At 53.8% G+C, this 25,153-nt stretch overlaps 1 protein-coding gene across 1 annotated transcript in view; it reads right to left on the reverse strand.

Annotated features, from left to right (window-relative positions):
* Positions 1-23,216, reverse strand: part of LOC100083158 (stonin-1) — a gene marked incomplete at its 5' end in the record, with an annotated part of 30,693 nt that extends 7,477 nt beyond the window's left edge. Inside the window, 6 exons of the mRNA XM_029071669.2 lie at positions 498-591; positions 2,809-2,861; positions 9,907-10,030; positions 10,336-10,437; positions 21,089-21,291; positions 22,001-23,216. Of these exons, the coding sequence (XP_028927502.2) occupies positions 498-591; positions 2,809-2,861; positions 9,907-10,030; positions 10,336-10,437; positions 21,089-21,291; positions 22,001-23,216 (1,792 nt within the window). The remainder of the gene's footprint in view (positions 1-497; positions 592-2,808; positions 2,862-9,906; positions 10,031-10,335; positions 10,438-21,088; positions 21,292-22,000) is intronic.
* Between the last annotated feature and the right edge of the window lie 1,937 nt (positions 23,217-25,153).

The following is a 25,153-nucleotide window of genomic DNA, read 5'->3' on the forward strand; positions in this document are numbered from 1 at the left end:
AAGAACACGCACTGAATCTCCATTTTGCAGACGAGGGCCAGAGAAGGGGGACGGAACTGTGTCCGACCTGACTTGTTTGTAGCAATAATAATAACGATGGTATTTATTAAGTGCGATGTGCCAGTCACTGTTCTAAGCACTGTGGTACCTACAAGCTAAGCAGATTTGTCCCACATGGGGTTCACAGTCTTCATCCCCATTTTACAGACGAGGGAACCGGAGCACAGAGAAGTTAAGAAGTTGTATCCACCCCAGTGCTCAGTCCAGTGTCCGGCTCATAGTGAGCGCTTAACAAATACCATAATTACTATTATTAGAGGCAACGGTCTTCCAAACAGGTTATTCGGAGCTGGTCTTTTGGAAGCTAGAGACTTACTGACTGCCGCAGTTCCCGACGGAAAAGGGCGTCTGTCTTGGGGGGGGGGGGGCGGGGACACACCTCCTCTCCCACCTCGGAAGGACAGAAGCCGCCCGTCGCCCCCCGAGTTTCAGCTCACCGGATGCAGTCTGCAGCGTCACCCCTGCCGGGACGTGAATGGGATAACCGATCCCCGGAGGAAAAGTCGAGTTGGCGCTGTTGCTGGAGGTGCCCTGGATGTGGGAATTTTACAGCAGTCAGTCCATCGTATTTCGTGAGCGCTTACTGTGTGCCGAGCACTCTATTAAGCGCTTGAGAGAGTACAATATAACAGACACATTCCCTGCCTATGACAAACTTCCAGTTTAGAGGGGGAGACAGACACTGATAGAAATCGACCAATAATAATCGTGGTATTTGTGAAGAGCTTACCGTGTGCCAAGCACCGTACCGGGCACAAGCAAATTGGATCAGCCCTGGAGGGTAAAACAAGGCAGCCTCTGGCCTCACCCCTGGAGCCCCAAAGGGTGATGGGGCTTTTCCAACTCTCCTCAGAGCCCAGGGCCAGTCTGGCTGAAAAATGCATCAGAGCTAAGCTCTCAAACAAGTCTTGGCTAATATTATTAATAATAATAATGGCGGTATTTGTTAAGTACTTGCTATGCACCAAGAACTCTATTAAGTACTGGGGTAGATACAGGCAAATCGGGTTGGCCACAGTCTCTGTCCCAGCCAGGGCTCACAGTCTTAATCCCCATTATACAGATGAGGGAACTGAGGCACAGAAGTGATCTGCCCAGGGTCACACAGCAGAGAAGTGGTGGAGCCAGGATTACATATCAGGTCCTTCTGATTCCCAGCTCAGGCTCCATCCACTAGGCCACACATCCAGACTTTTCCCATGATACCTGAAGCCCCTCGGGTTCTGACGCTCCAAATCGGAAGCCTCACATCCCAACCTTTTGTCCCTTCCCAGTCTAAATAGGAGGGAAGACCCAGTGTTGAAATCCCATTTTACAAGGAGAAATTGAGGCAAGAGAAGTGACTTGCCCAAGGTCAGTCAACCAGCAGACGAGGGGGATTAAAACATAGGGCCTATAGGCCATCAGCTCACTGAGGGCAAGGAACTCTTATATTGTAAGAACAATTATTATAATAATGGTATTTGTTAAGCGCTTACTATGTGCCAATCACTGTTGTAAGCACTGGGGTAGAGACAGGGTTATCAGGTTGTCCCATGTGGGGCTCACAGTCTTCATCTCCATTTAACAGATGAGGGAACTGAGGCACAGAGAAGTGAAGCGATTTGCCTGAAGTCACACAGCTGACAAATGGCAGAGCCGGGATTTGAACCCCATGACCTCTGACTCCCTAGCCCGGCCTCTCTCCACTCGACCACGCTGCTTCCCAAGCAGCACTCTCCCAAGCACTTTGTTGAGTGCTCTGCCCACAATAAGCGCTCGATACATAGGATTGAGTAGAACCCCTGACGTATCCCCTAAGTTGTGTTGTTTCCCTCTTTTCCAGGCATGAATTGATGAGGAGGAGAAGGACGATGATGACAGTGAGGATGACAGAGCCTCCCATCAGGAAAGATGAGCGAGCCTCACTGCCAACGCTTCGAGACCAAGAATCGGTCTCGCTGGGGAACTGGTTTGAGAGCTGGTGGTCGCGCCGTCGGGGGGGGGGTCTCATCCCACCTTTCCTGTTCCCCCTGGGGGCACAGAATGCCATTAATCCATGGTATTTATTGAGCGCTTACCATGAGCGGAGCACTCTAAGCACTTGGGAGAGAGCGACCCAACGGAGCTGGTAGATACGTTCCCCGCCCATCACGAACTGATGGTCTAGAGGGGAACGGGTGCAGCAAGCCAGTCGGTGGGCTGGGGGAAGCGCTCAAAGCCAGATCGGAGAAACTAGACGGCTACAATTTTGTTCCCTAATTAAGACCCCCCCCCTCCTCTTCTCCCACTCCCTTCTGCGTCCCCCTGACTTGCTCCCTTCATTCATCCCCCCGCTCCCAGCCCCGCACCACTTATGCCCATATCCCTAATTTATTTCTATTCCTATCTGTCTCTCCCTCTAGACCGTAAGCTCGTTGTGGGCAGGGAATGTGTCTGCTTATTGTTCTATTGTCCTCTCCCAAGCGCTCAGTACGGCTCTTTACACACAGTAAAGCGCTCGACAAACACGATCGAATAATAACGTTATTTGTTAAACGCTTACTACGTGCAGAGCACTGTTCTAAGCGCTGGGGTAGACACAGGGGAATCGGGTTGTCCCACGTGGGGCTCACGGTCTTAATCCCCATTTTACAGACGAGGTAACTGAGGCGCAGAGAAGTGAAGTGACTCGCCCACAGTCACACAGCTGACAAGCGGCAGAGCTGGGATGAATCGGAGAAATTTCGGCTCCGCGTTCCCACCACCTCGGGGTATTTCGCCACGTACCAGTTCTCTGGTAAAACTGGAAACGCTTCTGCCGGCAGGGATGACCAAAGATGCTGCGGAGAAATAAAATGAAAATGACAAAGCCATCTTGGCACCCTGGCATATTTCCCGCGATCGTTACACACGGGTTCCTTCCAGCCTACGTCACAGCTACCCAACCCCTCATCTTCAGTGCATAAATAAACCTTCATTCATTCAGTTGTATTTATTAAGCACTTTACTACGCGCAGAGCCTTGTACTAAGCACTTGGAAAGTACAATCCAGCAACAAAGAGAGACAAGCCCTACCGAACAACGGGCTCACAGTTTAGAAGGGAGATGGGGGGGGGGAGGGGAGAAAAGCTCCCCGAATCTATCTGCTTCTTAATCCTGGGAAATGCTCTACAGGTGAACCTTTAAAAAGAAATAATGTGACAAAAGACAGGGGAAGGAAAACCTCTTCGGCCTTGTAGCCCCACTGAAATTATCTGCCGCACCTGATGCATAATTGTATGCTTTGTAGGACACTTCGGTGGCAGATCCACCGTGAAAAAGTGACATTTCTGACGCGTCTATTTCACACCTGCTATACCACCTGGGAAATGAATTTTGCTACGGAAGAGAGATTACTGAAACCCGGGGAACGCTGAATCAAATCGAGCAGTCGTATTTATTGAGCGCTCGTGGGCAGAGCGCTGTAACTAAGCACTTGGGGGAGGACAACAGGACAGAGTCGGTAGGCACGTTCCCTGCCCACAACGAGCTTACACAATCAAGAGGGTGAAGATGGACGTGGAGAGAAATAAGTTGATTACGGATATGGAGTCGGCACAGAGTAAGCGCTCGATGAGTACGACTGTTTGTACGATGAGTATGACTGTTGAAAATCTGGTTTAAAAAACACGAGTCGTTCCCGGATCTGAACGCCTGCACATGGGCCATTATGTATCCCCTTCAATTTTCTCCCCCACGGCTTCCCCTCCAAAAGACTGCAGAGACTCTCTTATTGAGGGTTGGCTGGACCTTAAATAATCAACCCCCCAAAAAATTCCCTTTTAAGATTAATTCCTTCATTCAATAGTATTTATTGAGCGCTTACTTTGTGCAGAACACTGTACTAAGCGCTTGGAATGGACAATTCGGCAACAGAGAGAGACAATCCCTGCCCAAAGACGGGCTCAGAGAAGCGTGGCCTAGTGGAAAGGGCCCGGCTCTGGGAGCCTGAGGACTTGGGTTCTAATCCCGGCTCCGCCACTTGTCTGTTGTGTGACCTTGTGAAAGTCACTTCCTCTTATCTAATAATAATTATTGTGCTGTTAAGTGCTCACTACATGCCAGGCACTGTACTAAGCGCTGGGGTAGATACAAGCCAGGTAAATGGCGGTCCAAACCCTGAGATCCTGCCCTCTCATCTGTAAACTAGGGATAGACTGTGAACCCCATGCGGGTTACGGATTGTGTCCAGCCTGATGATCTTGTATCTACCTCAGTGCTCAGTACAGTGCCTGGCACAGAGTAAGTGTTAAATACCGTAGAAAAAGGTTCCATGTGAGACACTTTAAGTAGGAGGGAAGATCCAGCATTAAATCCTCAGTTTACAGATGGGAGGGCAGGATCTCAAGGCTTTGACCGCCAGTTACGTCATGATTATCTAAAGATTTCTCACAAAGAACCCGAGCGCCTTAAGGAATTCTCCCACGTACTCGCTCGGAATTGCTGAAGCTTTTTTTTTTTTAATCCAACGTGTGTCGGCTAGAAATAGAACGAGACGTCGCTTTGCCAGAGTGACGAGGCCCCATAGAGTGGAGGATGAAGACGGGTTTCCACGCACCTCCGAGGCAGGCAGAATCTCACCCTGCTACCCTACTGATCCTCTAGCCCTCCCCGATAATAACCGCGGTATTTGTTAAGCGCTTACCATGTGCCCGACCCTGTACTAAGCGCTGGGGCAGATTACAAGATGATCATATGGGGCTCACCATTTAAGTTGAAGGGACCGTGAGTCCCACGTGGGACGGGGCTTTGCCTGAGCTGATCATCCTATACCTTATGAGAATCAGCATGGCGAGATGGATAGAGCACGGGCGTGGGAGTCAGGTCATGAGTTCTAATCCCAGCTCCTCCACTTGCCTGTGTGGCCTTGGACAAGTCACTTCTCTGGGCCTCAGTGACCTCATCCTGCCAAATGGGGATCGAGACTGTGAGCCCCTCATGGGACAGGGACCGTGTCCAACCCGACTTGCCTGTCTCCACCCCGGCGCTTAATACAGTGCCTGCAACATAGTAAGTGCTTAACAGATGTCATCCGTCTTGCTTTATGCTGTCGAGTCGACCCTGAGAGGGGTAACAAATACCATAATTATTATATCATCTACCCCAGTGATGGTGATAATAGTAATAATAAACCGCGGCATCGGCCGAGGGCTTACTACAAGCCAAGCTCTGCCACTTGGCAGCTGTGTGACTGTGGGCAAGTCACAACTTCTCTGTGCCTCAGTTACCTCATCTATAAAATGGGGATGAACTGTGAGCCTCACGTGGGACAACCCGATTACCCTGTATCTACCCCGGCGCTTAGAACGGTGCTGTGCACGTAGTAAGCGCTTAACAGATACCAACATCATTATTATTATTACCAAGCACTGGGGTAGATGCAAGATAATCAGGTCGCATTTGGCACGCAATAAAGCCCCTCACCCTTACCGCAATTATTATTAAAGGACGTGGCGGAGGATGCTCACAGAAAACGGAGAGGGATCTGAGTTTGGAAAGAACGGAGGGCAGGAAAGGTGTCACAACCGAGACCTCGCCAGTGAGCCGTGGCGGGGTGAGAAAAACACGGCAGAGGACACCGGGACCCCTCTCCGTGCCCACCTTCCGATTTTATGGGATGAGTCCATCGGGATCCCAATTGCCCCCCTCGGTTGAAACGATGCCAGCCGTCGAGCCTCACGACGCGCTCTCGCAGAGAGAGTCTAAATGCACCACCTGGCCAATTAATTTCAAAAGCCTTCCCTCCCTTAAAGGTCATTAGTTTTATTTCTCGGAAGGCACCTACCACCCCGAGGGGTGGGAGAAGAAAATGAGGAATGGAACGAAGACTGGGGTGGACCCTCTGTGCTGTCGCCGGAGTGCTTTGTTGCGATCCGAATCGCTGCTAACATTACCATCTTGTGGTAAACGCAAAGAGTTGCAGTTTTCACAGGGGCTGGAGGAGAATTTCCAAAAGCCGCTTCGATTTTTTGGTAAATCGTTATTTGTTTAAGCGCTTACTATATCGCCAGGCACCCTTCTAAGCGCTGGGGTAGATACAAGCTAATCAGGTGGGGCAGTGTCCATGTCCCACATGGGGCTCAGTCTTCATCCTCATTTTCCAGTTGAGGGAACCGAGGCCCAGAAAAGTGAAATGACTTGCCCAAGGTCACACAGCAGACAAGGGGCGGAACCGGGACTAAAAGTCAGGTCCTTCTCCCGGCCTGGTGCTCTATCCACTAGGCCACACTGCTTCCCTCTGTTATACTGTACTTTCCCGAGCGCTTAGTAGAGTGCTCTGCTCTCAGTAAGTGCTCAATTAATTGATTGGGGGAGAGGAGGGAAACTTTTTCTTCCCTCTAGACTGTGAGCCCATGGTTCAGTAGACATTGTCTGTATCTGTTGCTGAATTGTACTTAGCACAATGCTCTGCATAGTAAGCGCTCAATAAATACCATTGAATGAGTTGTACTTTCCACGCACTTAGTACAGTGCTGTGCACACAGTAAGCGCTCAGTAAATATGAATGAATGAATGCAGACCGTGAAAAAGAACAGGATCTGAAGCGGAGGAGAAGAAAAGTAATTCTCACCAAATCGTTTCTCTCCTTGGCCAGACAAAACACATATCCCCTAGACCGTAAACCCATTTGGAGTAGGGAGTTTGTCTACCAACTCTGTTATACTGTACTCTCCCAAGTGCTTAGTACAGTGCTCTGCACGCAGGAAGCACTCGATACATATGCTGGATTAAGACCTTAATTTCCACGTTGACAGACGACAGGGAGGAATGGATTCACATGAACTGTGGAGTCCCGAATCGATGCTTTTTATTGAGTGCTTATGACGTGCACAGCACTGTAATAATAATAAGGATGGTATTTGTGAAGCACTTACTGTGTGCACAGCACTGTTCTAAGAGTTCGGGAGAGTACGGTATAACAGAGTTGGGAAACGTGTTCCCCCACCCGGAACAAACCCTCATCTCAAACTGTTTCTGCAGTTTGGGGAAATATTCATGTTTTGACTACATTATGGTGGAAAGGGAAGCTGCGGGGGAGGGAGGTGGAAGAGAGGAATCGGGGAGCGGGGGGGAAGACAAGCAGAGATTACACGAAACAGACACTGAAAGTAAGGAAGACAAATGAGGGCATCTCTCCTTGAACAAAAGCAGCAACATTTACCGCTATCTTTTATCAGCCAGCCAACACAGAGTTTAAGCAGATAGGAAATCATTTTTTTTTTAAAAAAAAAAAAAAGGTATTTGTTAAGCACTTACTATGTGCCAGGCACTGTACTAAGCAATAGGTTGGGGGTGGGAGGGGGGAGAAGAAATACAAGCTAATCAGAGCGGACACAGTCTACAAGGGGCTCACGGTATTAAATCCCCCATTTTGCGGATGAGGGATAACCAGAGAAGTGAAGCGACATGCCCAAGGTCACCCAGCAGACAAGGGATGGAGCTGGATATTAGAACCCAGGTCCTTCTAACTCCCAGACCCACGCTCTAGCCACTGAGCTGTGCTGCCTCCAGCTGTCTCAGGTTACAGTTCATTCCCAAGGACACAAGCCCCAAACCGATGATAACAGATTTTCTTGTCAATCCTGACAGCAACTGGGCCATGGAGAACCAAAGTTGTCCTTTTGCCCTTCCCAGCAGTCAATCGATCGATCGATGGCATTGACCACTTACTATGTGCAGTGCTAAACTATGACAAAAGGACGCGACGACCTCCGAAAGCCTTTGTCTAAACCCAGGAGACAGTGTGGCCTAGTGGATAGAGCCCGGACCTGGGAGTTAGAAGAACCTGGGTTCTAATCCTGGCTCCGCCACTTGTCTCCTGGGTGACAAATCTCTTGGGCAAATCACTTTGCTTCTCTGGGCCTCAGTTACCTCACTTGTAAATATGAGGATTAAGACCGTGAGCCCTCTGTGGGACAAGGATTTTGTCCGACTTGATCACCTCATATCTACCCCAGCGCTTAGTACACTGCCTGGCACATAGTAAGCACTTAAATACTACAAAAAAAATTCCTCACTTCCAGTGTGAAGAAAAAAAAATTTTGACCGTAAAGAAGCTATTGGGGGTATGTTCAGCTAGCTTTCTGAAATGAATTTTGCATAAAAGAAAACACATTAAAATCAGCCCTTTCCACTGGATCTATGACATTGAGCAGTTGATATCTACCCCTTCCTCAGCCCCAAAGCACTACATATCTTTAAATTCTATAATAATATTCTATATTAGTTATATTCATATCTGTGTCCCCCTCTAGACTGTAAGCTCATTGTAGGCAGGGAACCAGTCTGCCAACGGTTAGATTGTCCTCTCCCAAGTGTTCAGTACAGTGCTCAACACATAGTAAGTGCTCAATATATGCAATCGATGACACTGATGATGCCATTTCAGCACTTCCGTGCCATCCGAACACTCTTAACCAAGCAAGGGCACTTCCATCCGTAACTTTTATACCCGGCTACCTCTGAGGGGCCCCTCTCGGGATCGCGGCCGGGGAGTTTCCAGTCCTCTCCCAGTCTCGGCTATGGGACGGAGAGTCAAGCAGAGGCCTGTCCATTCCATTCCGACTTTGGCCAGTGGCTAGCGAGTAGAAGGTCATCTGCCACAAGTCGAAACCCTCCCATGCTGGGCAGCGGTGCCATGCGAGAGTCGAGGGCGGAGACTCAAGTTTACCGCGCAGATGGTAAAACGCTTCCAGATTTTTACCAAGATGGATCCACTACCAGATCGATGGCAGATGGAGGTGGGGCATTCGGGGAGAGATGTGTCCATGGAGTCGCTATGGGTCAGAGATGACTCAACAGCGTAAGACAAGGTCTCTGAGGGAAGAATTTGCTTCTCCTAAGTTTATCGTACCTCCCGAGCGCTTAGTCCAGTCCCCTGCAAACAGTAGGTGCTCAGTATATACTATTAATTTTATTTTTAAACAGCATTTAAGCGCTCCCTATGGGGATAGGCATTGTCTTAGATACAAAATCAGGTTGTACACATTCCATGTCTCACATGGGTCACAGTCTTAATGCCCAATTTTTTTTTTAAACAGATGAGGGAAATGAGGCATAGAAAAGTGAAGTGACTTGCTCAAGTTCACACTTCAGACAAGGGGCAGAGCTGGGACTAGAACCCAGGTCCTTCTGACTCCCAGGCTTGTACTCTACCCACTAGGCCACGCTGGCTAGACGCTTATTGACATCACTCACGTCAATGGAAAGGGTTGGGCTTTATTTTTAATGGTACTTTTTAAGCGACAGGCACTGTACTAAGCTCTGAGTAGATCTACGCTAATCAGGTTGGACACACTCCACGTCCCACATGGGGCTCACAGTCTTAAATCCCCACTTTGCAGGTGAGGGAACTGAGGTACAGAGAAGGTCGCCTCACCCAAGGTCATGCAGTGGAGAAGCGTCAGAGCCGGGTGCAGATTGAGCTCCCACACAAACTCTCCCCATCCGGGACTGGTGTTTTTTGTTTCGTTTAATGGCATTTGAGAAACCGTTGCTATGTCGTTACAGGGAGTTAAAGATTCACGCTTCCAGACTTCTTTGGTTCCGAATAAATAGCACCGTGGCTTAGTGGAAAGAGCCCGGGCTTGGGAGCCAGAGGACATGGGGTTCTAATCCCAGCTCTGCCACTTGTCTGCTGTGTGATCTTGGGCAAGTCACTTCACTTCTCTGTGCCTCATTTCCCTCATCTGTAAAATGGGGATTAAGACTGTGAGCCCCAGATGGGACAACCTGATGACCCAGGTTGTCTACCCCAGCGCTTAGAACAGTGCTTGGCACATAGTAAGCACTTAAATATCACCATTATTATACACCCTCCTCCTCCCAACACACACACACTCCAACCTGTTGATGTGTGCAGGGTCTGATGCATGTTGGACGGCAACTTCAGTGTCAACAGAGGCATATGCAGGGTGTTCTTGAAAAATCCTTCCGTTGCTTTGGACTGCACAACTTTGGTTTCCCAAAGCTGTGAAAAAAAAGATTTTAAGAGGGTTTTAAACACACACACACACACACCCCAAAACAAAAAAAACCTGGAGATTATTTGTTCGGCACAATTGGGATAGCTCTCAAATAAAAAAAGATTGGCTATTTCGGTACAGATTGTCAACCCTGAGCACAGTGAATGGCTCCATCTGGGCAATAATCAAATAGAAAGCAATAATTAAGAAGCGGGGCAGGGAATTGGCTGGTGTCAGACTGTGGACTCTGAAAGAGAAAGAAATAATGAAATGCATAAGGAAGCCACACCACCTTCCATCGCCAACGAACCTGCTTCAAGTCGTTCAGAACCTGCTCGTCGACCCCTTCTTCGGCAAAAAGCTCTCGCATCCCCTCAATGACGTCCTCGATGACAGATCTGTAGAGAATGGGCTGCACGAAGACAGTGGATCAAGCTTTCAAGGGCTCACGTCTGGGGAAAAAGTGGCTCTGCCACTTGTTTGAGTGATCTTGAGCGAGACACTTGACTTTTCTGGGTCTCAGTTCCCTCATCCGTAAAACGGGGATTAAGACTGTGAGCCCCCAGTAGAACAGGGACTGTGTCTAAACTGATTAGCTTCTATCTACCCCAGGGCTTAGAACAGTGCTTCACTCATAGTAAGCCCTTAAATACTATCATGCTTACTATTATTCTGTGCCTCAGTTTCCTCAACTAGAAAATGGGGATTTGATATCTATTCTTCCTCCCCCTTAGACTGTGAGCCTCATATGTCATACAGGTGCTACAGAAGCAGTGTGGCTCAGTGGAAAGAGCCCGGGCTTGGGAGTCAGGGGTCATGGGTTCGAATCCCAGCTCCGCCACTTGTCAGCTGTGTGACTGTGGGCAAGTCACTTCACTTCTCTGTGCCTCAGTTACCTCCTCTGTAAAATGGGGATGAACTGTGAGCCCCACGGGGGACAACCTAATTACCCTGTATCCACCCCAGCACTTAGAATAGTGCTCTGCACATAGTAAGCGCTTAACAAATACCAACGTTATTATTACGTTAGCATTTAGTAAAGTACAAGTACATGGAAAGAAAACACACCTACCCACTCTGTTACATCACTCTCCCAAGCGCTCGGTAGTCAGTAAGCGCTCAGTAAATACCATATATTGTTGGAAAGTCCTTAACAAAAAGGCTAATTATTACAGATGGGTAGACCCACCTCCAATCAAACCACATAGACCCAGAGATCACCCTTCATTGTGCCGTGTCCAGCAGCTGTCTCTGTTTCCCCTTTGATTACAAGCAACTCAAAGGCAGGGTTCCCCCCAGATGCCTACTCAGTAAATTCCACTAAACTGACTCACACATATTCTTAAGGTCATTTCTCAAACCCACATTCTGTGCTGTTGGAATTTGGCCTGGATTTAGCGGTGGCTCTCCGCCTGGCTGCATTTCATGCATTTTAGAGTGGCATTTCTCAAACCTGGGCCCAGCTGATTTCGCTTAAACCGAGGCTAAAAACTATCCACTAAGGGTAAATCTTCACTGTATAAGAAACGAATTTCACCTGAACACAGTCATCCCACTCCCAAATGCACTCAGATTTAGCATAGCCTCAGCTGGAAAAAGCACAGACCTAGGATTCAGAAGATCTGATTCTAATCCTAGCTCTGCCTCTTGGCTGCTGTGTGCCACTTACCTTCTCTGTGCCTTAATTCCCTCATCTGCAAAACAGGGATTAAGACTGAGCCCCACATGGGCCAGGGACCCTGTCCAACCTGATTACCTCATATTTACCCCAGCGCTTAGAACAATCCCAAATGCAGGATAAGTGTTTAACAAATGTTTAAAATACCCACAGAGATACACAATAATCGGGATATTTGTTAAGCACTTACTACATTATAGGCACTATACTAAGTGCTGGGGTGGATACAAGCACACTGGCTTGGACACAGTCCCTGTCCCACATGGGGCTCACAGCCTTAATCCCTATTTTACACCTGAGGTAACTGAGGTACAGAGAAGTGACTTGCCCAAGGTCACCCAGCAGCTGAGTAGAACTCTACCTCCCAGGCCCATTTTCCTACTTTTAACTTCTAATTCCCACTAGACTATGCTATTTCCCTTATATATCTAGATATTTTGGGGGGGGGGGTAGGTGTCTGCCTATTAAACAAGATTATAAACTCACTGTAGGCAGGAATTGTGTCTACCAGCTCTATTGTATTATATTCTCCCAAGCACTTAGCCCAGCGTGCCACGCTCCCAATAGACGTTAGATATAGACCCCGATGGACTGACTGAACGAAGCGGTATTCATTCATTCAATAGTATTTGAGCGCTTACTATGTGCAGAGCACTGTACTAAGCGTTTGGCATGTACAAATCGGTAACAGATATGGGACTGGCCAGCCAGGAGCTCAGGGGGCTGCACCCGGGACCACAGGCAAGAAGCCGCAGGCACTTTGCCAAGGAGTGGCAGGACGCCCTCCCACCATCTGCTCTCCCCCCAAACCGTGTCCAGGCCTCTATGGTGGCCCGGGTCAGAGACTAGGAAAAAGTTTCTGGACAGTGGGGGCTTATCCCCAGACCTGGATTGTGGGAGGGAGGAAAAGGGAGAGGCCCGGGGAGCAAAAAGGAGAGGATGGCAGGGGGCAACGTTAGGGCAAGAGAGGGGAAAGGAGAGAAGGCGGGGGGCAAGAGAGGGGAAAGGAGAGAAGGCGGGGGGCAAGAGAGGGGAAAGGAGAGAAGGCGGGGGGCAAGAGAGGGGAAAGGAGAGAAGGCGGGGGGCAAGAGAGGGGAAAGGAGAGAAGGCGGGGGGCAAGAGAAGGGAAAGGAGAGAAGCCGGGGGGGGCAAGAGAAAGGAAAGGAAGAAGATGGGGGGCAAGAGAGGAAAGGAAGAAGATGGGGGGGGCGAGAGGAAAGGAAGAGGATGGGAGCATGGGGAGAGAAAGAGGAAGGAAAGAAAATCTGTGGGGGGCATTTGGGAAAGGAGATACGGTTGGGGCAACCGAGACCTGGGGAACCGCCTGGCCAAGGCCTCGGTACCTAGGACAGGGGTCTATCTCCTCTCTCTCCCCCAAATTCCCTCCCCAAAGTGAGGGCAAGCTCGTCCTTACCACGGGGTTGGCGCAGGCCATGGGTGCGGATCCGGCTGAGACCTCCCCCCTCCCAGCCCTCTCCCCCCGGGCCGGAGGCGCGCGCCGCTGGGGTTATAACGCCCCCGGGCCACGCGCAGCGACCTCAACCCCGCCCCCAGCCTCCCCTTGCAACCCCCATCCCGGAGACCCCTCCCACCTTGCTCACCCCTCCCTTCGGGAAGTGGGAAAACTGTACTGGGAGGAGGAGGAGGAGGAGGAAGGGATTAACGATTTGGGAGGGTGGGGTAGGAAGGCCTTTCCCGAGTTAATTGAGGGTGGGGAGGAGTAACTGTCATGGGGAGGAGGGAAGGGGTTGAGGGTGGGGGCAGGAACCCGTTTGTTGTTCTGTGGTACTCTCCCAAGCGCTTAGTACAGTGTTTTGCACCCAGTAAGTGCTCAATAAATACACTTGAACGGAGGGGTGAGGCAGGGGCAGAGAAGAGGGAGGAAGGCTACAGGCAGGGCACCGCCCCTCCAACCAACAGGGCCCAAACCACACCACCAGACTCCAGATGTCTCTACCGGGGCCTCAGTCTCACCACCAGACCCCAGATATCACTGCCGGGACCCACGGCTCTCCTCTGGGCCCCCAGATCTCACCCCCAGACTCCAAACCTCTCCGCCGGACCCCAGATCTCACCCCCGGACCCCAAACCCCCCCACTGGGCCCCAGATCTCACCCCCGGACTCCAAACCACCCCCTCCGGGCCCCAGACCGCAGGCCTGGGGGCGAATAAAGGAAACTGCCGCCCTTCAAATCCATCCCGGCCACCCGCTTGACTGTCTTCCATCCCCGGCACTGGTCCGATAACTGCCCGTGGTCATCCTGTCTTCCCAAGATCTCTCCTCCAGGCAGGGGGGATCAGTGATATTTATCGAGTACTTACTTTGCGCAGAGCGCCGGACTAAGCACTTCGGCGACCATGGTTCAACAGAGTCGATAGACACGGTCCCTGCCCGCAATAAGATCACGCAGCAACCAAGTGGCGGGGCCAGGATTAGAACTCGGGTCTTCCGACTTCCAGTTTGGGCTCTTTCTACTACTACTAATAAGGTCGGTATTTGTTAAGCGCTTACTTTGTGCAGAGCACCGTTCTAAGGGCTGGGGTAGATACAGGATAATCAGGTTGTCCCACGTGAGGCTCCCAGTGTTCATCCCCATTTTCCAGATGAGGTCACTGAGGCGCAGAGAAGTGAAGTGACTTGCCCAGAGTCACACAACTGACAAGTGGGGGGGGGGATTCGAACCCATGACCTTTGACTCCCAAGCCCGTGCTCTTTCCCCTGAGCCACAGCTGCTTCGCTAGACCACCGAAGGCTCCCTGCAGGACTCACCTGTGATGAATGTTTAGCATTAACACCGGGCTGCTTAGTTCCATTCCGGCAGCTCAGCTTTTGATATTGGAACCGATGTTCTCTAATTTTCCCCACCTATTCTGGCCAAGATATCTTATAAAAACACACTCAGGCACACTTGAGAGTGGGGCTCAATCAAACAGTGTTATTTTATGGTATTTATTAAGCAGTATCAAACACCGTTCCAAGCGCTGGGGGAGGTACAGGTTCATTAGCTCGGACACAGTCACTGTCCCACCTGAGACTCACAATCTAAATAGGAGGGACAACGGGTATCGAATTCCCATTTTACAGTCGAGGAGACTGAGGCACAGAGAAGAAGAGTCATTTGCCCAATGTCACACAGAAATAATAATAATAATGATGATGGTACTTGTTTAGCATTTACTAAGTGCCCAGCACTTTTCTAAGCTCCGGGGTAGATACAAGGTAATCAGGTGGTCCCACGTGGGGCTCCCAGTCTTAACCCCCATTTTACAGATGAGGGAACTGAGGCACAGAGAAGTGAAGTGACTCGCCCCAGGTACCACAGCAGACAAGTAGCAGAGCCGGGATTAGAACCCACATCCTCCGACTCCCAAGGCCCCGATCTTGCCACCGGGCCGTGCTGCTTAATGTCCAGAAGACAAGCAAGTTGACCTGGTTTTCTATGTGGGCCATGATGAGGATTAGAACCCAGGTCCTCGGACTCCCAGGCCCGTGCTCTTTCTACTAGGCGGCTCTGCTTCCCTAAAGAAGAGTCCTTAAAGACCTCTTGGGAGAGAGAATGGCCCAGTCTTTCACAGAGGGGTTAGAAATCAGTCATTTGTATTTATTGAACTCTTACTGCGTGCAGAGCACTGTACTAGGCGCTTTGGAGAGGACCATACGACATGTACATAGCTGTAATTTTATTTATTTCATTTCATTTATTTTGACGCCTGTTTACTTGTATCGATGTCTGCCTTCCCCCCCCATCTAGACTGTGAGCCCGTTGCGGATGGGGATTGTCTCTCTTTAGTGCTGTATTGTACTTTCCCAAGCGTTTAGTACAGTGCTCTGCCCGGAGTAAACGCTCAATAATTACGATTGAATGAATGAATGAACAGACACATTCCCTGCCCACCATAGGGAGGGAGTAAATAGGGTGGGTCCACAAGGCGCCTCCGTTGCCTCCTCCGCATCGTTATTGAAAATGTTAAGCACCTGCCTGGGACCACCTGCTGAATTCGGTGCAGGGTGAGGAAATGGTTAGATCGATTCATCAGTCAATCTGTCAGGGGTATTTGCTGAGCATCCGCTGAGATTAGGGCACTGTACTAAGGATTGGGGGGAATACCACAGTGATGATCATAATCGTGATATTTGTTAAGTGCTTAGTGGAAAGAACCTGGGCTTGAGAGTCAGAGGATGTGAGTTCTAATCCAACCTCCTCCATGTGTCTGCTGGGCAAGCCACTTCCCTTCTCTGGGCCTCAGTGATCTCATCTGGGATTAAGACTGTGAGTCCCACGTGGGAAAAACTGATTACCCTGTATCTACTCCAGCGCTTAGAACAGTGCTTGGCACATAGTAAACCCTTAACAGATCACATTATTATTATTACCTTCCCTGCCCACAGTGAGCTTACACTCTACTGAGGGTGGGGGAGGCAGACATCAATACAAAGAAGCAGCGTGGGACAACCTGATGACCCTGTATCTCCCCCAGCGCTTAGAACAGTGCTCTGCACATAGTAAGCGCTTAACAAATACCAACATTATTATTATTATTAATGAAATTACAGATATGCGCAGAAGTGATTTGGGGCTGGGAGGAGGGATAAGTAAAAGGGATAAATAAATTTTTGTGTGCTTTTTTAATGGTATTTGTTTAGCACTTACTTTGCGTCAGGTACTGTACTAAGCGCTGGGGGAGATACAAGCAAATCAGGTTGGACACAGTAATAATAATAATGTTGGTATGTGCAGAGCACTGTTCTAAGCGCTGGGGGAGACACAGGGGAATCAGGTTGTCCCACGTGGGGCTCACAATCTTAATCCCCATTTTACAGATGAGGCAACTGAGGCACGGAGAAGTTAAGTGACTTGCCCACGGTCACACAGCTGACAAATGGCAGAGCTGGGATTCGAACTCATGACCTCTGACTCCAAAGCCGGTGCTCTTTCCACTGAGCCATGCTGCTTCCCTAACTGTAACGGTCTAACTGCAAGCTCACCGTGGGCAGGGAAGTGCTCAATAAATACGGTCGAACGAAAGAATACTTATTGTTAGAGCGCCCTCTCCCAAGTGCCAAGTACAGTGCTCTGCACACAGTAAGCGCTCAGTAAATACAACTGAATTAATATGAATGAACGAATGGGGTTGACAGTCTTAATCCCCCTTTCTCCAGAGGAGGAAACTGAGGCCCAGAGAAGTGAAGTGACTCACGCAAGGTCACCTAGCAAGCTGGGAATTAGAACCCAGGTCCTTCTGAGTCCGGGGCCCGGTCTCCGTCCACAAGGCCATGCTGCTTCTCCAGTCAATCTCTGATCTGATCTTTAATCCGTCGGTTCAGCCGATGGTCTTCGTGGGTCCCAAGAAAGTCTGCATGGTCAGACAGCTCTTCTTTTTCTTGCACCGAACTTCATTTCATCTTTAAAAAAATGTCTCAGCCCAGGGAGTCACCCGGCAAAAATAAACGTGATTTCTCAAGAAGACGAGCAAACAAACACCCTCCGGAATACAGTTTTGATCACCAACCCGTTTTTCCCCAGCTTCAAAAGTCAATATGCCACCTACAAAATATTCTGTTACAAGATCATCAGCTCGCTCAGCCTTACGCTTCTATCGACGGAACAGAAATTGGTCATTTGAGAAAAGCACCGAGACACTCAGTCGTCGGTATTTAAAAGAGATCAGGGGCCTGTTGGTCTCGGGCAGGGAGGTCATTAAAATACTCAGCCCAAAACGTAAGCCGCGCCTCCCAAACTCTTTCTCCGTAGAAAATCCTAGTCGTTTTTAGCGTTTTGGACTGCGCAGACGAAGGCGGGAAGAGGTTTGGACGGCTGCTGACCGAATTTAGGGTATTTCTGAGGCTCATATGCGGTGCCAAGCCTGGGAAAGCTAGAGATTAGCGGATCGGCCACGGCTTCTGCCCCTTCCCGGGTTCCCCTGCCTGAGAGGGAGGGAATCGGTCAGTCAAGGTATTTATCGGGCGCCTGCTGCGCGCAGAGCTCTGTACTAAGCGCTCGGGAGGGTACGATACGACAGGATTGGTAGACACGCTCCCTGCCCACGACGGGTTTTCGGTCTAGAGGGAGCTGCGGGTCTCTTCTCCCCGCTTTCCAATCAATCAATCAATCGGTGGGATTTACTGAGCACTGACTGTGCGCAGAGCACTGTACTAAGCACCTGGGAAAGGACACTGTAATAGAATTGGTAAGCACGATCCCTGCCCATAACAAGCTTTCAGTCCAGAGGGGGAGACCAGATGGTTATTATCCCAGCCGTGCCACGGGCCTGCTGTTTGACCTTGGGCAAGTCACTTAACTTCTCCGTGCCTCAGTTTCCTCCTCCGTAAAACGGGAATGTGATACTTGTTCCCCCCTCCTGCCTGGACTGGGGACAAGAAATGTATCCGGACTGCTTATCCGCTTAATACAGCGGAGCAGCAGTGTGGCTTCGTGGATAGAGCACGGGCCCATCAGAAGGACCTGGGTTCTAGTCCCGGCCTCCGCCACATGTTTGCTGTGTGACCTTGGGCAGGTCACTTCACGTCTCCGCTTAGAGAAGCAGCGCGGCTCGGTGGAAAGAGCCCGGGCTTTGGGGTCCGAGGTCATGGGTTCGAATCCCGGCTCCGCCACTTGTCAGCCGGGTGACTGTGGGCGAGTCACTTAACCTCTCTGGGCCTCACGAGGGACAGGGACCGCGTCCGACCCGATTTGCTTGGATCCGCCCCCGCACTTGTCCAGGGGTGTCCGGCACACGGGAAGCGCTTAACGAATACCACGATATCTATTATTTCCTCGGCGCGGGGAGGGGTCCCGGTCATCACCCCCACCACAGCCAGGATTGGCTTCTCCGTCTACTGTGTAGCGCAGTCGTCGGCTCTGCCCGGGTGTTCTCCGTCTGCCGCGATCCTTTTCTTTTCGATTTCGACCTAGGCATTGAGAGAGGGTTTGTTACGCCGTTGATGTCTCCTCTAGACCGTAAGCTCGCTGCGGGCAGGGGATGTGTCTGTCATATTGTCGCGTTGTCCTCTCCCAAGCGCTTAGTACAGTGCTCCGCCCACAGGAAACGCTCAATAAATAGGATCGATCGACTGATTAGTCGACAGGGTACGTCAAGCACTGTGCTGAGCCCTGGGGTAGGCACGGCATCAATACGTCGGTCAGATGGGGATGAAGACTGTGAGCCCCATGTGGGACGGGGACTGGGTCCAACCTCATTCACTTGTATCTACCCCAGAGCTCAGTACAGTGCCCGACGTATAGTAAGCGTTTAACAAATCCGTTAAAAACAACAAAAAAACAAAACCCAACCGACCTAGTCCCTGTCCTACATTGAATCCCCATTTCACAGATGAGGAAACTGCGGCCCAGAGGAGTGACTTGCCTCGGCGTCACCCGACGGGCAGGTGGCCGAGCCGGAACTGAAGCCAAGCGACTTGCCCGGGGTCACCCGGGGGACGAGTGGCGGAGCCGGGATTAGAATCCAGGTCCTCGGACTTCCAAGCCCAGGCTCTTTCCACTAGGCCGCACGGCTTCTGGCGGCCCAACACTGCCCTAAACACTGTATTCACAGGGCCTGGAAGTCAGAAGGACCCGGGTTCTGATCCCAGCTCTGCCACTTGTCTGCTGCGTGACCCCGGGCGAGTCACTTCACTTCTCTGGGCCTCAGTCCCCTCACCTGAAAAACGGGGATTAAGATTGCGAGTCCCATGAGGGACGGCGACTGTGCCCATCCTGATTATCTTGTATCTACCTCAGCGCTTGGAACAGTGCTTGGCATACATTAAGCGCTTAACGAGTACCGTAATTATCACTTCATTTCTCCGTGCCACGGTCACCTCATCTGTAAAATGGGGATTAAGATTGCAAACCCCACGTGGGACAGGGCCCGGGTCCGACCTGATTCTCTCGTCTCCACCCCAGCGCTCAGAACGGGGAGTAAGTGCTTAAACAGATGCCATCGTTATTAAATTATTATTACTAAGAGCTGGTCTCTTCCCTCCGGAAGAAGCTTACACCCAGAACAGGCAATGACAAGCGAGTAGGAACCCAAGATAATAAGCGTGGCTCAGTGGAAAGAGCACGGGCTTTGGAGTCAGGGCTCATGAGTTCGAATCCCAGCTCTGCCACTTGTCGGCTGTGTGACTGTGGGCGAGTCACTTCACTTCTCTGTGCCTCAGTTCCCTCATCTGTAAAATGGGGATGAAGACTGTGAGCCCCACGTGGGACAACCTGATTCCCCTGTGTCTACCCCAGCGCTTAGAACAGTGCTCGGCACATAGTAAGCGCTTAACAAATACCAACATTATGGAGAAGCAGCGTGGCTCAGTGGAAAGAGCACGGGCTTGAGAGTCGGAGGTCATGGGTTTGAATCCCGGCTCGGCCACTTGTCGGCTGTGTGACTGTGGGCGAGTCACTTAACTTCTCTGTGCCTCAGTTCCCTCATCTGTAAAATGGGGATGAAGACTGTGAGCCCCACGTGGGACAACCTGATTCCCCTATGTCTACCCCAGCGCTTAGAACAGTGCTCGGCACATAGTAAGCGCTTAACAAATACCAACATTATTATTATTATTATAATGATGATAATGGTATTTGTTAAGAGCTTACTATGTGCCAAGCACTGTTCTTAGCGCCGGGGGAGATACGAGGTGATCAGGTCGTTCCCCCGTGGGGCTCACAGTCTCGATCCCCATTTTTCAGATGAGGCAACTGAGGCCCAGAGCAGCGAAGTGACTCGCCCAAAGACACACAGCTGACAAGTGGCGGATCCGGGATTCGAACCCCCGCTCTCACCCGGGCTCTCTGCACCGAGCCACGCTGCTTCTGTAATAATAGCGATGGTGTTACTAATAGAGAAGCAGCGTGGCTCGGTGGAAAGAGCCCGGGCTTGGGAGTCAGAGGACCTGGGTTCGAATCCCGGCTCGGCCACTTGTCGGCTGGGTGACTGCGGGCGAGTCACTTCGCTTCTCTGGGCCTCAGTTCCCTCATCTGTAAAATGGGGATTAACTGTGAGCCTCACGTGGGACGACCCGATGACCCCGTATCTACCCCAGCTCTTAGAACGGTGCTCTGCACATAGTAAGCGCTTAACAAACACCAACATTAGTATTATTATTTGTTAAGCGCTTACTATGTGCCAGGCACTGTTCTAAGCGCTGGGTAGCTAGAAGGTAGTCAGGTTGGACACAGTCCCTGTCCTCCGCTGGGTTCACAATCTCAATCCCCCTTTGACCGATGAGGTAACCGAGGCCCAGAGAAGTGAAGCGACCTGCCCAAGGTCACCCAGCGGACAGGCGGCAGAGGCGGGATTAGAACCCACGACCTCCTGACTCCCAGGCCCGCGCGCTGGCCACTAGGCCACGCCGCCCTTCCTCCCAAAGCGGACCCAGCCCGCGCGGTACCTGGAGATGGTAGCGCGTGTTCCGGACCACGTGTTTCTGGGGCTGGAGGTCGCCGTCGGTGCCCAGGGCCCGCACCTCCGTGCCCGAGGCGCACACGTCGGGGGTGACGAACTGCACGTCGGCGAACGGGGCCCAGTCTTCCGGGAGGTCCTGATCGGAACCGAGCTCCAGCTTGCACAGCAGGCTGTGGGGGTGGTCCGGGGCTGCCGGCCGGAGCCGAGGGGAGGAGAAGGCCGCGGTCAGGGCGACCCCTGGTTTCTCTGTGCCGCCCGCCTGCCCCTCCGTCGCCGGCGGGGCCGGGCCCGATCGGAGGGGAGAACACCCGAGCGGCGGCGAGGCCCGGCCAGCCGGGACTCCGTCTCCGGGGCGATGGGATGCCGGGCGTAGCTAAGGGACGGTCGTCTTCCCGGACCCCGACTTCAGCGGGTGGAATGGCCCACCCCACATCCCTGCCTCTCCCGCAGGGACCCAGCACGGACCATCCAACACCCCTGATTCGCCCCTCGCCGCCCCAACTCTCCCTCGGTGACCCAGCACGGATGATCCCGCACCTCTGACTCTTCCCTCTCCATCCCCGACTCTCCCCCGGTGACCCAGCACGGACGATCCCAAACCCCTGACTCTTCCCTCTCCATCCCCGACTCTCCCCCAGCGACGCAGCACGGACCATCCCACGTCCCAACTCTCCCGGCGACCCAGCACGGGCCACCCCGCGCCCCGACCCTCCCCCGGTGACCCAGCACGGACCATCCCGCGCCCCTGACTCTTCCCTCTCCACCCCTGCCTCTCCGGTGCCTCTGGCTGGTCCACCCGGGCACGCGCCCACGGCGACGAAAGCTGGGGGAAAAGGGGGCCGAAAGCGGAGAGACCCTCCCCGGCCCCCGGTCCCACCGCGCGGGGCCAGGCCCTTACCCGAGTTCTTGTCCGGGAGACGCTCGATCCTCCAGACGACGGCCCGGTAGGCCCCCTCGTACCGGGCGGTGCCCACGCTCACCCGGACCGTGGGTTCCGGGTCCGGGTCCCGCCCGGCCCCCAGGCGGGCCCCGCGGTTCATCCTGGCCCTCAGGGAGCCGGGCCGGCGGGGCCCGGGGTTGCCCGGGGCCGGGTCCCAGCGGGCGGGGACGGGGAAGCGGACGGCCACGTGGCGGCAGGCCGGCGGGGAACCGGCGCGGACGAAGGCCCTCAGCTCGACGCGGGCCCCCCGCACGGCCACCTGGGCCCGCAGCGTCAGCGGCGGGGCCGCCCCGTCCGGGGCCGTCCTGAAGCGCATGAGCTCGAAGCGGCAGGCGTCCGGCGGGGAGAAGCGGACGGCCGGCGGGCCGGCGGGGTCCGCGGCCCGGGCGCACGGGTGGACGTGGAGGTCGCCCGGCCCGGGCGCCGGCCGGGGCCCGTCCAGGGTGAGGAAGCACCCGTCCCCGTCGTTCAGGAAGCAGAGGCAGCTCACCCGCGTGACCACGGCCGCCTCGGCCACTCCGCCGTCCCTCCGGACCGCGGCCCAGACGCGGTCGTCCAGCTCCAGGAACATCTCCCGCTCCCCGTCCGGCCTGGCGGGGCGGGGGCCGGCGGGGGCCGGCGGCAGCTTGACCAGCTCCTCTTCCACGGCGCCCAGGAAGTCCAGGAAGTCCCCGTGGTCGGGGCTGGCCACCTTGAGCAGCTGGTCGGCGTGGACGGCGCGGGCGGCCTGGGCCCCGGCCCGGCCCCGACGCCTCTCGGCGTAGGTCACGTGCTCGAGCTTGACCGCGTGGACCGGGCCGGAGGCCCCGCCGCGCTCCACCGTGGGCTCGGACAGACGGCAGCGGGGCCCGAGCCGTACCTCCCGGAAGGGCCGCTCCAGGCCCGGGGCGTAGAACAGCTGCAGGACGCCCCCGGCCGCCACCCGCAGGAAGACGGGCCCCCACTGGCGCGACGACATCACGCTCTTCTTCTCGGGGATGCGCAGCAGCAGGGCCCAGCCGGATCTCCCGCGGGGGTGGAAGAGCGAGCGGGGGACGAAGGCCGGGCCGGGGGCCTCGGACGAGGCCCGGAGCCGCTCCAGCCTCTCGCACACGTACGAGAACGAACCCGGGGTCAGGCCCGGGCCCCGCCGTTCGGGCCCCGTTTCCCGGCCCCGGGCCGGGCCGGCCGGGGGACGGTCGGAGTCGGGCGGGAGTTGACCGGACGAGGCGGCGGGGCCCGTGTGGGGCGGGCCCGGCGGGCCCGGGCTCGGAGGCCACTCCGGGATGGGGGAGAGGGCGAGGGCCCCCGGCGGGGGGGAGCCGGGGGCGTCCCGGGTCGGGGTGGGCAGCGGGGAGTTCCGGGGGGGCCCCGGGCTCAGGTAGAGGTCCGGCGGGGGGCTGCCCGGGGGCGGGGGGCCTCCGCGGGGGGCATCCGTGGCCTGCCGGGGGGCACGGAGCACCGGTTCGTCATCGAAGGTGACCCAGGTCCCCGACATCCCGCCGGGGCCGCCGCCGGCCGACCGCCACCTGGCCCCTGGGGACGGAAGGGACACGCTCTGGTTAATAATAATAACAACGTCGGTATTTGTTAAGCGCTCACTACGTGCAGAGCACCGTCCTAAGCGCCGGGGGAGATACGGGGTCATCGGGTCGTCCCACGGGAGGCTCGCAGGTAATCCCCGTTTTACAGATGAGGTCACTGAGGCCCAGAGACGTGAAGCGACTCGCCCACGGTCACACAGCCGACGAGTGGGCGGGCCGGGAATCGAACCCATGACCTCCGACGCCCAAGCCCGGGCTCTTTCCGCCGGGCCACGCTGCTTCTCTATCAGAGGGACAGTGGACGTTTTACAGATGAGGTAACTGAGGCACAGCGACGTGAGGCCACTCGTCCTGGGTCGCACAGCAGATCGGAGGTGGAGTCGGGATTAGCGCCCCGGTCCTCTGACTCCAGGCCTGGGCCCTTTCCACTAGGACACGCTGTTGAAAAATCGATCGGTGGTATTTACTGAGCGCTTATGGTGTGCAGAGCACTATACTGAGCGCTCTGGAGAGGACAACAGAACAATAAACGGACGCATTCCCCGCCCACAACGAGCTCACAGTCTAGAGGGCGAGACGGACACGAAAGCGTGGCTTAGTGGAGAGAGCCCGGGCCTGTGAGTCTGAGGTCGTGGGTTCTAATCTTGCCTCCGCCACTTGTCGGCTGTGTGCCTTCGGGCAAGTCACTTCAGTTCTCTGCGCCTCGGCGACCCCCTCCGTAAAATGGGGACTGAGACCGTGAACCCCACGTGGGACCACCCGATGACCTCGTATCCACCCCAGCGCTTAGAACAGTGCTTGGCATCTAGTAAGCGTTTAACTTCTAGTAATAATTATCATTATCATTAGCTGCGGAACTAAGCGCTGCGGGGCCGGGGCGGGGGATGAATAAAGGAATAAAGCGCAGGGCTCTGCGCACGGTGGGTGCTTAGTAAATACCACCGATTGGTTCAGGGCCGGGAAGAGTCCTAAAGCGAAGAAGGGAAGAGTTCCCTGCCCGACAGGAACTTCCACTCTAACTCGGGGCCCGGAGCGAGGAGCAGAGACCGGAGCGGTTTTCCAGGCCGGAGGCCCAGAGCTGCCATCCCGGGCTCCGGGACCGAATAATAATAATAATAATGTTGGTATCTGTTAAGCGCTTACTACGTGCAGAGCACCGTTCTAAGCGCCGGGGTAGACACAGGGGAATCGGGTCGTCCCACGTGGGGCTCCCGGTCTTCATCCCCATTTTCCAGATGAGGTCACTGAGGCCCAGAGAAGCGAAGTGACTCGCCCACAGTCACACAGCCGACGCGTGGCAGAGCTGGGATTCCAACTCATGACCTCTGACTCCAAAGCCCGGGCTCTTTCCACTGAGCCACGCTTGGAAGAGACCCAAGGAAGCGCCCCCGCTCCTCCGTCCGTCCGGAACGCTTCGTCGCCGACCCGCGATGGCCGGAAATGCCATTTGGAGGAGATCGGAGACCGCGCCGGGGGGGGGGGGGCGGGGAGGGGGGGGAGAAACAGCCTCCCTCTGTCCTCGAGAGAGCCGGGATCACAGCCGGGGGAGGAAAAGAGGGAGGGAATGCGAGTGTGTGTCTGCGTCTCT

Source organism: Ornithorhynchus anatinus, chromosome 9, assembly GCF_004115215.2.
Source record: "Ornithorhynchus anatinus isolate Pmale09 chromosome 9, mOrnAna1.pri.v4, whole genome shotgun sequence".
Classification (NCBI taxonomy): domain Eukaryota; kingdom Metazoa; phylum Chordata; class Mammalia; order Monotremata; family Ornithorhynchidae; genus Ornithorhynchus; species Ornithorhynchus anatinus.